The sequence below is a fragment of the Delphinus delphis genome, chromosome 13, assembly GCF_949987515.2.
Source record: "Delphinus delphis chromosome 13, mDelDel1.2, whole genome shotgun sequence".
In the NCBI taxonomy this organism is placed as follows: domain Eukaryota; kingdom Metazoa; phylum Chordata; class Mammalia; order Artiodactyla; family Delphinidae; genus Delphinus; species Delphinus delphis.
The window spans coordinates 32,086,040-32,101,203 of NC_082695.1; the positions used below are offsets into that span (position 1 = coordinate 32,086,040).

At 42.6% G+C, this 15,164-nt stretch overlaps 1 protein-coding gene across 1 annotated transcript in view; it reads left to right on the forward strand.

Annotated features, from left to right (window-relative positions):
• The window catches only part of L3MBTL4 (L3MBTL histone methyl-lysine binding protein 4), a 302,262-nt gene that overhangs the window by 13,417 nt on the left and 273,681 nt on the right, over positions 1–15,164 (forward strand). The window contains exon 2 of the mRNA XM_060027767.1: positions 207–261. Within this exon, the coding sequence (XP_059883750.1) occupies positions 207–261 (55 nt within the window). The remainder of the gene's footprint in view (positions 1–206; positions 262–15,164) is intronic.

Genomic DNA, 15,164 nt, shown 5'->3' on the forward strand with positions numbered 1-15,164 from the left:
CAAGGGTTCCTCCCACGTCCGAATGGGTGGTGGTGTGGCACCCCCCCTCCCCCCTCCCCCTGCCGCTGCACGCTGGCTGCTGATGTAGGTCCCTTCCATTCACAGCGCTCTTCATGGCTTGGCTTCCAGCAAACAGAGAAGTCAATGTTCAGTGTTTCAAACAATAACCCAGAAACAGGGTCTAAACCACATTTTCTGTGTTCTAGGAGCAAGCTGAAGAAGAAAAGAAGCCCAGGGATGGTGTGACCCCTCTGAGTCACGGTAATTGTCACCACCCTTTACAGTTTTGCTTTATAGTGAATTACTTTTAAGTGACATTTTTATTAGATAGCTGCAGTTGGTTTAGGTTTATTAATTTAAATCTATAATAATAGTATCGCTAGTTGACAGTGTCACATGCTCCCCTGTAGACTTCATCAGTGTCATCTAAGACTTTCAAATATGTATATCAAGAAAGTCTGAAGCTCTTAACTCATTTATTTGCCTTTGAAAAAAGAACTGATTTGTAAACTTTCCCTGTGAACAAGAAAACAAACGATGCTGCTTAGTTTGTTTATAATTCTTTGTTTAAGCTTTTCCCCGATTGGTTTAATCTTCTAATGATGGCATTCGTACTCTTCTATTGGAGTCATGTTTTACAGGAGGTTGTACATTTGCTCCAAGATAAATGTCCCTCATTATGGTTTTTAATACATCCGTAGGTTTTAGATAACAGCTTTTTAATATTCAACTAATTCTCTGATGATTTAAATTTAAATCAACAAATGCAGATGCTATTTCCCTGGAATATATATTCCATATATATTGTGATTACTGCTATACAAGCAGGCAGCTATTATTAAATTTTCTGTAAAATATAGTTGAATGTCCAACGTTTGTGCTACTCTTGGTGGGAAAGAAGCATGTAAATTTGATAATTCTCCTCTAATGAACTTTTAAAGTACCGTAAGTATTTAACTTTCTTTCCCTCCAATAATGGAAACAACTGAAAATATCTTAAAAAATGACAAACAAGATTTGAGGTTTTTAAAGACCATATATAATGCTTAGTCTTGGCACGCAATATTGAAAATTTGTGATCTTCTACCTAAATGATTTTTAAAAATAAAAGTTGTTTTCTATTAGAAGCAAAATATACTGCTTTAAATTTCTTTTCTTCTTTTGCTGTCACCCCAAGTCCCATCATGTTCTTTGCTGAAAAAGCAAAATAGAACACAGTAATTTGACAATTATGTAACTTGATGTTCAGTTTCATTGAAATACACTCCAGTTATGCAACACTGGAATTCTAGAAATAAGTTTGGACTGTACCTGGCCCCAACAGCAGGGTTTTTTTTTTTTTTTAAAAACAATTGTTTTTCTTCTCAGAGAGAGGTTGTGATTTATTATGTTGTTGTCTCTCCCCTGCAGCTATATTTTCCACACTAATGTAAATTGTTTTAGATTCTCTTATTCTACAGTTGAAGCATTTATTCTAGGAAAAGAAAAGCAGACTTAAGCCAACAAATTAAAAATATTCAGTCCTCAAAACTAAGATTTTTTTTAGTAATTTAGTATTTATAGTTTTCATTGTAGCCAGTTACATGTTTATCTTAAGTAGTTTTTCAGTTTTACTAGGAAATAGCTTTTTGCTGTTGTCCTTCCTTTGCCAGACTTATTTTGTAGCTAGTGGTCCATTCCCCAAAGTGTCATCCTGTGGCTTATTCTTCTCCAGATCTGACACTGGTGTCATCGCTGTTTTCCCCAGCTGTGGAACATTGCTAAATGTTTAGAAGAAGGATGAGATTTGGTTTGTGTATACAGATGCTGCAAACTGCTCGTTGAATACGAGTTGAATTATTCGAGGGGCTTTTGAGGATTTATATTTTTACTACTTTTAATGCGATAAAGGAAACTATTCCCTAAATTGCCTCCTGTCTTAGTATTATAATGGGGATCTTCCTCCTATAGTTCCTGGAAATAGTTTAATCTTTTCTGTAGGCTGCTTACTAAACAAAATAGATTGAGTCACTTACCTTAGGCCTTAAAAATAATAACAAAAGAAAAACAAAAACTGTGTACTCATACATATTTATATGTGAACAGAAAATTCTATTGAAAAATAAACAATTTCTGTAGTGATTTTACAACAAGCAAGGCATTTCTTTGAAAATCACTACAAACTAATTTATTACATGCCCAATCTCTGTCACTAACACTGACCTCTGTGTTACAGATGATGAAGCTTTGAGGGGCCATTTGACTTACTTAGGGTAAAACTAGCTAGTTAGTGGTGGATCCAGGATTTGAGCCCACATCTAGCAAGTTCTAAAGCCTGTGGTCTTTCTACTTTACCTGTGGTCTTTCTACTTTACCTGTGGTCTTTCTATTTTATCATTTCCCCTTCTCTGTAGCTATTAAGACTAAGGTAGAGAAAACTGGAATCTTGCTTAGAAGTGGGATGGGAAGAGTAACTGCTAATAGTTAAAGTATTAAGGGTGTCTCACATGGCCCTCTGTGTCCTTGGGGACTGGCTGGACTAAATTTTTCTTGACATAGTCATGCCATGAGTTTAATTTTTTGGTTCTTTTGGAAACTCTCAGCTATATAATTCCTATATTATCCAAAAAATTTACCAACTGTCTTAGATACCCTTAAGAGAAGACTTGTCTCGGTAAGAATTATTTATTAATAATTATGTATGATGGAGGTTATAGAATTAGTATTGTCAATCACTATATAATCCCAGACCTCTACATTTGAAGTCTCCAAAATAAAAACAACTGATTTTTTTTTCAGTTGGACAAGTGATCTGGCTTTTTCCCTTCGTAATTTTAAGTGCTCTTTTAAACTAACACTAATATTTCTTTGGTTTAATGTTAGGACTGTGAGGTCTTTATAATCGTAAAAGCAGTAGAAGAAATTATAAAGGAATATGAGATATATATACATCCAAATTAAACTGTGTACGCCAAAGAACCTCATAATAAATAAAATTAAAGCGGAAATAAACTGGCAAGTATTTACCACAACTACAACTTGCAGAAGGTCCAAAATAGATAAAGGAAGTAGAAAAAATAATCAAGTACACTAAAATATCAGTACAAAAACAGGCAAAAGGCATTAGGAACTAAGTAATTCATGGAAGAGGAAATGAAAGTAGCTAAAAAGCAAATATGTTTAAATGTATTCAGTCTCACTAGAAAACAAAGAAAGACAAAGTTAAAAGCAACGATGAACATTTTTTAACCTACCAAATTAACAGTCAACAAAGTGCTAATGCCCCATTGCTGGTGGGTCAGGGAACTAGCTCTCTGTAACTAGCTCTCTGTACATTGCTTCTGGGAGTATAAGTTGGCTCTATCGTTTTGGGGGACACATTGATAGTATTTATTAAAAATGTTAAGTCAACATTTCCTTCAACTCAGGGACTCCACTTTTTGGAATTACTTAATGAAATAAGCATGAGCATTTAATTTATGCATATGATACTCATGGTACTATTTATATATGGAGAAAAGTTGGAAATAATCTAAATGTCCAACAAATGTGGAATAGGTAAAACATTGTGGTACAATTTTGTGTAGACAGTTGTGTAGTCATGTAAATGCTTTTGAAGAACTTTAAATTATATGGAAGGGAAAGCTTATGATAAAATATTAAGGGGACCCGGCCCCCCCCACCAGGAGGGATTAGTCTCAGTGATGGTTTAAAAAAAATCTCATATCTATACATGAGATAAAAGATGTTAAAAATTGTTATTTCTCAAGCTGTGAGATAAAAAGTATATTTTCTACGTTTTCCAAGTATTTTTTTTACAATTAGTAATCACGTTAGAGTCAGCCAGATATTAAAAAAATAAATTCAGAAATTCCTGAACACTAAGAAGTTCCATTTGCGGGTGGTATTGTTGGAATATCTGTTCTTAGATTTATTTCTTTTTTTGTAGGTAAACTTTTTATTTTGGATTAACTAGATTTAGAGAAAACTTGCAAATGTAGTACAGGGATAGTCCTGTATATGCTTCGCCCACTATCTTCTGAGGTTAGTATCTTACATGACCTCAGGACATTTGTCAGAACTAGGAAATTAATATTGGTATGTCAGTGGTCATTAAACTGCAGACTTTATTCAAATTTCACTAGCTTTTCTACTAATGTCCTTTTCCTCTTCCAAGATCCAGTCCAGAACGTCTCTTTGCAGCATCACTGCACACACATCTCTTTTACTTTAAAGTCTCTCATGTTGTTCTCTCATGGCCCGAGCTGGCCGGTAGCATCCAAGTTTCTTGAGGGCTCCAGTATTTTCTCCCTGGCCACCACTCATCCCGTGTACACCCTCGGGCACCTACACCCTGCCACTCCCCTGAAGCTGCTCTTGCTTAGCTCACCAGGGCCTCAGGGATGGCGGTTAACATTTTGTGGGTTGAATGGAACCAGGGACGTCCCAAATCAATGGACACTTTCATGCTGTTACTTTTCTTACTCTTTGGATTTATCTTAGATGTTAAAAATGAACCCGTCTTGGTCCCCTGATGGTCAGCCTGCTTCTGCTGCAGTCCCTCCTCCTGCAGCACCATCATCCACCTGCAGTCAGTCCAGATCCTGGACACACCCTGGACCCCTCCCTCTCACTTACCCAGGAGCCTGGCCACATGGTCACCACCCTTTCTCTACTCATCCTTCTTGATTTCTCTCAAGTCATATCCTCCAACTCAGAGCTGCCTCTGGTCATTTTTCTGTTGTTCACTCTTTATACCCTCTCTAACCCAACGGAAACTGAGCTGAGATCCTGTTAGTAGAGGGCCCTGGGTCCTTTCTGTAGAGTAGCATTCAAGGCTTCTCACCATCTGCACTTGCCCATCACGTGCCACCACCCGCAGTCATTGGTTTGCTCGGCTGAACAGAACCTGCAGTCTAGACCGTGCTGTCTGAAGAACCGTTCCTTCTGCCTGGAGGATTCTTCCTCAGGCCAGAACCAAGTAGCCGGCTCCTTCAAAACCCAGTATCTCCCCTACTTGCCTTATTTTGTGTTTTTCTCCCTATTCTGTTTTCTCTCGGCATATCCTAGGGCATTTGGTTTGAAGAAATTTTTTATGTGATGCTGTATCTCTCACTTAAGTTAGCATCTTTTTTGTTTTGTTTTGTTTTGTTTTTGCGTTACGCGGGCCTCTCACTGTTGTGGCCTCTCCCGCTGCGGAGCACAGGCTCCAGACGCACAGGCTCAGCGGCCATGGCTCACGGGCCCAGCCGCTCCGTGGCATGCGGGATCCTCCCGGACCAGGACACGAACCCGTGTCCCCTGCATCGGCAGGCGGACCCTCAACCACTGCGCCACCAGGGAAGCGCCTAAGTCAGCATCTTTTAAAAAGACATACAGTCAGGTCCAATCCAGCCCATAGGAACTGTTGTTTAGTATGTTGAAGTAATGATTTACTAAAACTCTCAAGTATTAATTAGCTAAATGGCCTGAAGAAGAATTAACACAGCTTCTAAAAGTGCGTAACTACTTCCAGGGAGTAGTTTCTATGCTGGGGGATGTGGCTAATTGAGTGACTTTGAAAGATTCAGAGGGGCCCCTTGAGCATTATCCCTGCAGTCTTCTGTTAGAGTAACTGGTCTGCTTCCTGGGTGTACACACAGAGGTGCTTTCTTGCAAAATAATTACATGCCAGTGGAACTAATGTCTGCATTTTTTAAACGTTGTGAGAGATCTGTTCACTTCCACCATGGTAATTCTCTACCTAAGGAAGCATCTCAACATCAGAAAAGTGAAAACCAAATCAATTTTAATTTAGAAGATTCTTATCTTCGGATGGCATTTACAGTCATTAAATACGCAGTTAAATATTCAGGCATTTGGGTATTTGAACCTAAAGAACTGCATTTTCATTGAGCCGTGAAACTGTCACGGGAGGATGAGCAGGGGACTTCTTTCTAACCAATGAACTTTTGGGGGGAGACATCAATAACTGAAGCATCCACAGGCACTGCAACAAAAGTCCTCCTCTGTAACAGTAGTTCTCAGCGTAGGCTTCCAAGTAGTTTATTTGCTGTCGATACTGGTTTACAAATGAGCTCATCTTTGAATTTAACTGATTAAGTTGCCAAACCTCTCCTCTAGTGTTCTGTCCCTTCTGGGTGGATGAGTGGTGGTGTGTACGCATATACTCTCGCAAAGGAAAAGAACATATTTGTCTTCTTCCTGGAGTCAGTCAGTAGATGATACAATGAATGAAACTGTATAAAGTACAAGATAGGGCAAGGACCATGTTCACAAAGCCTGTCTTATAAAGACAGTTTGTATGGGCCATGTTGAATTATGTTATTTATTTATTTTTTAATTGAAGTATAGGTGATTTATTATATTGTGTTAGTTTCAGGTGTACAGCAAAGTGATTCAGTTATATACATATATATTTTTTCAGATTCTTTTCCATTATAGGTTAGTGCAAGATATTGAACACAGTTGCCTGTGCTATACAGTAAATCCTTGTTGCTTATCTATTTTATGTATAGTTGTGTGTATATGTTAATCCCATACTCCTAATTTACCCCTCCCCGCTCTTTCCCCTTCGGTAACCGTAAGTTTGTTTTCTATGTCTGAGTCTGTTCCTCTTTTGTATATAGATTCATTTGTATTATTTTTTAGATTCCACATATAAGTGATACCATATGATATTTGTCTTTCTCTGTAAGACTTACTTCACTTAGTAGATATTCTCTAGCTTCATCCACGTTACTGCAAATGGCATTATTTCGTTCTTTTTTATGGCTGAGTAATAGTCCATTGTACTACATACCACATCTTCTTTATCCATTCATCTGTCAATGGACACTTAGGTTGCTTCCATGTCTTGGCTATTGTAAATAGAGCTTCTATGAACATTGGAGTGCATGTATCTTTTCGAATTATAGTTTTCATCTTTTCTGGATATATGCCCAGGATTGGTATTGCTGAATCATATGATAACATTATTTTTAGTTTTTTAAGGAACCTCCATGCTGTTTTCCATAGTAGTGGTAGCACCAGTTTGCATTCCCACCAGAGGGTTCCCTTTTCTCCACACCCTCTCCAGCATTTATTTATAGACTTTTTTGATGATGGCCATTCTGACTGGTGTGAGGTGATACCTCATTGTAGTTTTGATTTGCATTTCTCTAGTAATTAGTGATGTTGAGCATCTTTTCATGTGCTTGTTGGCCATCTGTATGTCTTCTTTGGAGAAATGTCTATTTAGGTCTTCTGCCCGTTTTTTGATTGGGTTGTTTGGTTTTTTTGATATTGAGTTGTATGAGCTGTTTGTGTATTTTAGATACTAACCCCTTGTCAGTCACATCATTTGCAAGTACTTTCTCCCATTCTGTAGAGGTTTTTTGTGTTTTGTTGGTGATTTCCTTTGCTTTGCCAAAGCTTTTAAGTTTGATTAGGTCCCACTTGCTTGTTTGTTTGTTTGTTTATTTATTTATTTGGCTTTTATTTCTTTTGCTTTGGAAGACCGATCTAAGAAAATATTGCTATGATTTACATCCGAGAATGTTTTGCTTATGTTCTCTTCAGGAGTTTTATGATGTCATGTCTTATATTAAGGTCTTTAAACCATTTAGAGTTTATTTTTGCATATGGTCTTTTAATTTAGAAGGTACTTTATATATATATATATATTTTTTTTTTTTTTTTTTGCGGTACGCGGGCCTCTCACTGCTGTGGCCTCTCCCATTGGGGAGCACAGGCTCCGGACACGCAGGCTCAGAGGCCATGGCTCATGGGCCCAGCCGCTCCGCGGCATGTGGGATCTTCCTGGACCGGGGCACGAACCCATGTCCCCTGCATTGGCAGGCGGACTCTCAACCACTGAGCCACCAGGGAAGCCTGGTACTTAATATTTTAATTATCCTTGTTTGTCTATGTCCTGTCTTGGATTGTCATCTTTCAGTATTGTAAAACCAGCACAGTCTTTTTAAAAACCTACTGAAGTTTTTGATAATAAACTTTGTCAATTATATGTATTAAAAAAAATTCTTTAATTCTATGAATCCTTTAATAGTATATGAAAGCAGACACCATCCTAAACTTTTACTTCAGTAGAGAACTTGCTGAGGAGCCTTCAGATTATTTATGCTCCCAATCTGTCCTGCAGAGGAGCCTCTACACCCTGTCATTAGGGGTCCCTAGTGGGCAGTAAGAATCTTGAACCCTGGAAAGGGGACTGAGTACCTGATTTTTAGATTGATTTAGCAGAAGAAAATGTCACGGAGCAGCACTTACTTCCAGTGGAGACGTGTGAAGCCTTCAGGCCGCGGGGGCTTCGCCGAGTTCTAAGGAGGGTGGGCCTGGAGATGTCCAGCTTCTGTCTCCTGCCCGAGTGGAACCCCATCCTCCCTTCCTGCACGCTTCTCAAACCAGAGACTTTTGTTTCCTTTTGAGATTGAACCAAAGGATTCTTGCCACGAATGTGCTTTGCATTTTTAAAGTATATTTGATTTTTGTTCAGCATAATTACCTTTTGCTACTGAGATGAAAGCTGCTCCTTTGGGGGCGCTTCAGTATTCATTTGAACCTACACTATTTCATGTGAAATGTTTTATATGGGTAAGCGGCTTATTAGCTGCCTATGCTTAATAACTGCTTCCTTCACACTGTAGAGTGAAAGCATTTTTTCTTTTCCTAAATACATTAAAACTTCTTTTGGAAACTATGTCAAACTTATGGAAAAGTTGCAAGTATGGTTTAAAGAATTTTTCCCGACGATCAGAGAGCAATTTGCCAGCCTGATACCTCAGATACTTCAGTATGTGTTTCCTGCAAACAAGACCACGCCTGACATGACTAGGACAAGCCATTCAAAGTGGGAGGCTCCTGCCACGCAGGCTGCAGACCCCAGTCAGCCATCAGAGCTGCCCCGATAATGCCCTTGGCAATGGTGGACCCAGCTCAGAGCACACACCGTGTTTAGTCGTCTGTCCCTCCAGTCTGGACCAGTTCCTCAGCCTTCCCTGGACTGGCAGGACCTTGACCCTTGTGGAGGTAACAGGCCACTTAGTTTGTAAACGCCCCTCATTTTGGATTTGTCTGGTATTTCCTCATGATTAGATTCAGGTTCTGCATCTCTGGGGGAATATCACAGAAGCGGTGCTTTTTCTTCTGGTGGCATGACCAGTTGCACATGATTTTGATTTGTCCAGTTTCTGCTGATAACTTTTATCTCTTGATGGTGAAATGGTGTCTGACAGGTTTGTCAACTGTAAAGTTACAGTTTTTTTGAAATAAGTGTTTTACAGAGAGGTAATTAAAAGGTATAAATATTCTATTTTCACCAAATTTTCTATTTATGTATTTAATTTAATTTTTTTTAAAGATTTTTTTGATGTGGACCATTTTTAAAGTCTTTACTGAATTTGTTACAATATTGCTTCTGTTTTTTGGTTTTTTTGGCCGTGAGGCATGTGGGATCTTAGCTCCCCAACCAGGGATCAAACCTGCACCCCCCTGCGTTGGGGGGGGTGAAGTCTTAACCACTGGACCACCAGGGAAGTCCCTATTTATTTATTTTAATGTGGACTTTATTCATTGAATTTAAATCAATTTCTGTTATTTTGACGCACAAACGGACCCCAGTTTGGTCAGTAGGGACCCCTGCAAGTTGGTTTTGGTGTTTTTGTGATGTGTCTCTGTTACTCCCTGAGTAACATCTGTTTGTGCGTTTATACACACAGAGATTTATGCATTGCATATATGTACATACACAGGCTTTCTGGCACTGTTGAGTTTTATATGTCAGTCTATCTCTGTATACTGAAATCCCTGAATTCACAGTGATACCTCCAATTCCAACCTGATCCCACAGGATTCACTCTAGTTTTCTGCATTTAAGTGTTTTTTTTTGCGGTACATGGGCCTCTCACTGTTGTGGCCTCTCCCGTTGCGGAGCACAGGCTCCAGATGCGCAGGCTCAGCGGCCATGGCTCACGGGCCCAGCCGCTCCGCGGCACATGGTATCCTCCCGGACCGGGGCACGAACCTGCGTCCCCTGCATCGGCAGGCAGACTCTCAACCACTGCGCCACCAGGGAAGCCCTGCATTTAAATATTTGAGTCTCGGTTTTTGACAGCGAGCGGTGCGGCTGCTGTTACCCTGTGTGTTTGCCTGTTCGCTCACCCTCCTCTGTATTCTGGTCCTCTCGTCGCTGCGCCGACCCCTCCCGGACTCAGGCCCCGCCCTCCGGGCTGCATCCCTAGATGCCGGGCCGGCAGCCTCTGCGGGGGTGAGGGTGTGAGACACCTTCCTTATGCTCATCGGGCTTCAGGCCCGATGCTCTGCACCAGGCGGCCCTTCCAGGGGTGCCCTCCTTGCCTGACTCAGGGTCCGACTTCCCACTCGGGGTCATCGTCCTGGGTGGTGCCCTCAACACTTTGTTCGGGATTCGCCCACCCACCCCCTCGGTGGTGACTCCCCGCCCCCCCGGGGTGGAGGTCTGTGTGCTGAGCTCCCCCTCTCCCACCCAGTGCTCCCCCACGGATGCCTCCCCTGTGCCCACGTAATGGGCCCACGTAATGGCTTTAGGACGGAGTTGTTCAGAAGGGGAGGGAGGGACAGATGGGGGAAGGAGACGGCCAGGAGGAGGAGGAAGGAGGAGGGAGGCACAAGGCCCGCCTGGAAGAGGAGGCCAGGAGGCCAGGAGCAGCCCTGAGGTGGAAACGGGGAAAAGACGGGTGAGGCAGTTGAGTGTGGGCCCTGCTCCTGTTTCCGGTGGCCATTCCCTCTTCACGGCCACGGCGCATGGGTGGGTGGTGACCAGGGCTCCTGGCGTCGGGGGTGCCTGAGAGGTCCCACCCTGCCCTCTGTGCGTGTGGCATTTCCTCAGTCGCCGCCCACTTCGGACCTAAATTCCGCCGTGAAGCCTCATCCCCCCAGACCCTGCTGCCGACCCTCCCGACCCTCCTCCGCTGCATTTGGGTATCAGTCCAGAGTCGTGAAGCCCAGGGGAGAGTTCATGTGACTGTTGTGTTTTGAGTCTGGATGCCTGGGACCAACGTGGGTCCGATGCTGGGGCCTCCGGAGAACACTGGTGGATTTCTCTCAAAAACCAGGGAGAGATAGGAATCGGTGATGTACTCTTGTTGATTTGCTAAACTTATTGATTGTTGTAGCGCTCAAGTGCAAAGCTGTATTTGTATGGTAGCTCACTTTATAGCATAGATGAATTTCTTAGAAATTCACCTGGAATGTTCATGACTAGAGTCAATTTTCTACCGATTTCCATATGCATAATTGAATCCTATTTAAAAACAAAAAAGATTTCCTCTAAGAAAGCTCCTTATTCCTAGTGCAGACACCGCAGCGCAGCACAGAGAGGCTTCCCTGATGTTCAAGCCCGATGCAGCCAGGCAGGCAGCTATGGGCAGATGGCCTGGGCCTGGATACTCAGCCACGGTTTTGCCTTGAGCCCAGCATAAATGTTATATTTAGAAGTCCAAACTTTTAGTTGTTCTTTCTGAAAAATGACTTCTTTTGATTATATGAAAGGAAATGCAGAATGTGCGGTTAGACTCAGAATTTTGGTTTTGCCACTTAACCGTGTGACTTCCAGCAAGTTATTTAACTTCTCTAAGCCTCAATTTTCTTCCCTGTGAAATGGGAATAGTAATACCTCTTACCCCATAAAATTGTCAGGATTAAGTGAGAAAATGTTTATAGAGTGTGTTTGGCTCTTGGTAAATACTCAACAAATGTATTCTTCTTGAACAGCTTAAATCGGGAATTTATGTATTAGTCTTAGTAATTTCAGGTTCTTTTTATATAGGCCCATAGTTTGCTTAGGAGATTCCTAAGGGACTGTTTTAAAATTATTTACTATAGAGGATTAGCATTAGGTGAAGCACTCTTAAAAAAAATTGTCTTTATCCTACTTAAGGAAGAACTTATTTTTTTAAAAGCATAGACGGGTATGAAGTTTAAACCTTTAAAAGCTCATCTGGCTTTTCTTCCGTTACCTAGCTGGAAACAGCACAACATGGTTCTCCCAAGCCTTTCCTGCAAAGCCTCTTTGAGATGTAGCAATGTGTAGAAAATAATTTTTTGGAAAAGCACCATCAATAAACACAGAAGATTTTGGCCAGTATTTTGTGACTGTTGCAATGGGAATGCAGAGCCTGGGGACATGATAACGGCATTGGGTTTGGCCTTCAGTAAGTTGGGCAGATTTAGAAGGTATATAGGGTTATACACATAGACAAACTTTCGGAAAACTTGACCGTACAATTATTTGGGGATAAAGCGATCTTATATTTGATTTAAAGTCATTCTCGTCTTGGCAGAGCCCACACCCAGCGGTCCTAGAGGGATGAACACGCTCACTAGCTGGATGGCTGGCCTGCCCGTCAGGTGCCCACGCCGACCTGGGCAGCCCCCTCTATGCCTTGTTCTTTTCACTTCCTGTGAGCTCTCTGCCAGCAGGGCGGTGGCTTCTGCTTCTGGAATATTTCTCCAGTCTGCTACTCTTTTCATCTTCCTTAACTGGCAGTCCTTACTCTTCTCCCCGCCCCTCCCTCCCTTGCATTTCAACGTAAAGCCCCAAGTTGTGAGGCCCAGGGGAAATCCACCTGCATCCATACTGTCATCCGTCGCCTGGACGTCCCCACCGATGTCCTCAGACCTGCACTCGAGATGACCTGACCCACCTCATCCTGTCCACACGTCCACCCTGCTTTGCTTGAAACCTTTCAGATGCCTCCTGTTGCCTGGTGGATAGGATCCGGGCAGACCCTGCTGAGGCCTCACACACACAGACTCTGCCCTTTCCCCTCCTCGGCCTGGTCTCAGCCGTGTGCCCACTCACCCCTCATGCTCCGGCAGCGCTGGCCTTGTTTCCTGGGGTGCTGCCCCAGTGCCCCACGCCCGCTGTGCTCCCTGCCTGTCCCTCTAGGGCCACCTTTGGCCTGATCATTGTGTCCATGTGTTGCTAATGCCCGCTGACCCTTGGGTTTGGGCTTTTGAGCCGCGTGTCAGGAAGGCTTCCCTTCCTGACCCCTGGACTAGGCCGGGCGGTCTGTTCTGTGCTCTCAAGGCCCTATGTTCTATAAAAGCACTTGGTTCATAATTGTATTTTGGATTATTTCTCCATTAGGTTTTAATGCTTGAGAGTGAGGCCTCATGCCTGTTTTTGTCCGCGGTTGTGTCCATAGAGCCCAGCACATAGTGGGTCCTCCATACGTGTTTACAGAAGTGACCAGAGAAAGTGGTTGATGAGGCCAGGAGCTGGGGAGGCCGGTGGGGAAGGACCGTGGGTGCTGTGCTACGCCATGTGGACGTCAGGACTTGGGCTGTCCCTGGAGAGGGCTGGAGTGCGTGTGGGCAGAGGAGGGGGTGGAGGGAGCCGGGTGCCCACGAGACAGGCCTGCTGGGCTCTCACAGGCCAAGCAGACTCCACAGATCCCAGAGGGCGGAGCCTTGGGACCGCCAAAGCCAGTGTGGTTGCTGCTCACTGACCTTAGAAACACGGGGGTTGCACTCGAGGGATGAGGCTGGGCTTTCGTGTGGAGACTGAGGGTCTGCGGAACATTCCAGGGGTTTGGTGAGAAGGGTGGAAGGGATCGTCAGGTGTGTAGGTAGTGGTGAACCTGTGAGTGCAGGGAGACCTCTCTGGGGAGTACGTTGAGCAGAAGGCTGAGGATACCTGCCCCGCCGGGAGAGGAGGAGAAGCCAGCGAGCGTCTCAGACGGAGCCCCCAGAACCAGGGCCGGGACCCTGCACAGAACTCTGGACGCACACTTTCTACGCAGAATGGATCGGTCTCTGTGATGGAGATGTTGCCTATGTTGCTTTATGCAATTAAGCATAAAGCTATAGAAAGCCAGGTTTTAGAAGTTTATGACACTGCTATTTTAATTTTGCTGTGTGTTGAAAAGTATTTTCCTGAGATGAGCCTATGGTTTGCCGTTTTCTTTGTACTTTTAATTATCTATAATTGTCTTCACAGGGCTTGGTATCTTAGGAGAAATTATTTTTCGCTGATAGTTGTCGTAATTAATTTTTTATAATAACAAGTCTGAATTCAATAATTCAGGACGTAGTTTGACAAGGAAGCTATATTTTATTGATGATTTTTAAAGCACAGAAAGGATCCTTGGGAATTGAAACCAGCTATTTAAATTAGTGCACATTTATGGCTTATCAGAGTGATGGAGCCATGAAATAAGACATTTATGCCAAAACTAAACCTTGGGGAAATCACTTCTTTCATATTTAGAGTGATTAGCTGATTTATTAGATACCTCCCAGCCCGAAGCTTTATGACTATATTTAAACCTATTTTGGAGAGTTAACATCATAAGCTTTCTGTACAGAAAACGCTAGGATAGTGCAAGGTTTTTCTAGACAACATGTGCTGTTATAAATTAGTTTCCCAAGCATCAGCTTAATGGGACAGGAAAATATTAGCTATGGATGTGTTTTTAAAGTTCTTTTATAATTTCTGTATTTTATACAGTGAACCTCAGTTCAAATCAGAGAATACAGTAAATGCTATGTGATACCTCTTGTCCTAAGCTATTTTATTATTTGTGGATTCCTACTTATTTTTCAGGCTAATGAAGTATGATTATTTGATCCAATTGTTGAGCATTTAGAAACTTTTTGGTAGTGAGTTTGAACAGTTTACTAAATATCAATTATTCCTGATTACAGTTCAGTGTTAGTTTCCTGTAACCATGACTTAGCAGTTCCAACAGCAGAAGTTTGTTGTCTTCTGGTTCCTCGGGTTATAAGCCTGACATGGGTCCCACTGGGCTAAAGTCAGTGGGCAGGGCTGCGTCCCTTCCAGAGGCTCGAGGGGAGGAACTGTTTCCTGCCTTTTCCAGCTTCTACGGGTCACCTGCACTCCTTGGCTCGTGGCCCCTTCCTCTGTCTTCACAGCCAGCAAAGGAGCATCTCTTGGGTTTTTCTGCCATAGTCACATCTTCCTCTGACCACAGCTGGGAAAACTTCTGCACTTTCAGGGACCCCTGTGATTATATTGGACCCACGTGGATAAGCCAAGATGATCTCCCCATCTCAAGAAGCTTAATCACAGCAGCAAAATCACTTTTGCCATATAACATAGCATGTTAACAGTTTCTGGGGGTTAGGGTAGGGACATCTTTGGGGGCTGTTATTCTGCCTCCACAAGTTCTAAGTTGCAGAATCAC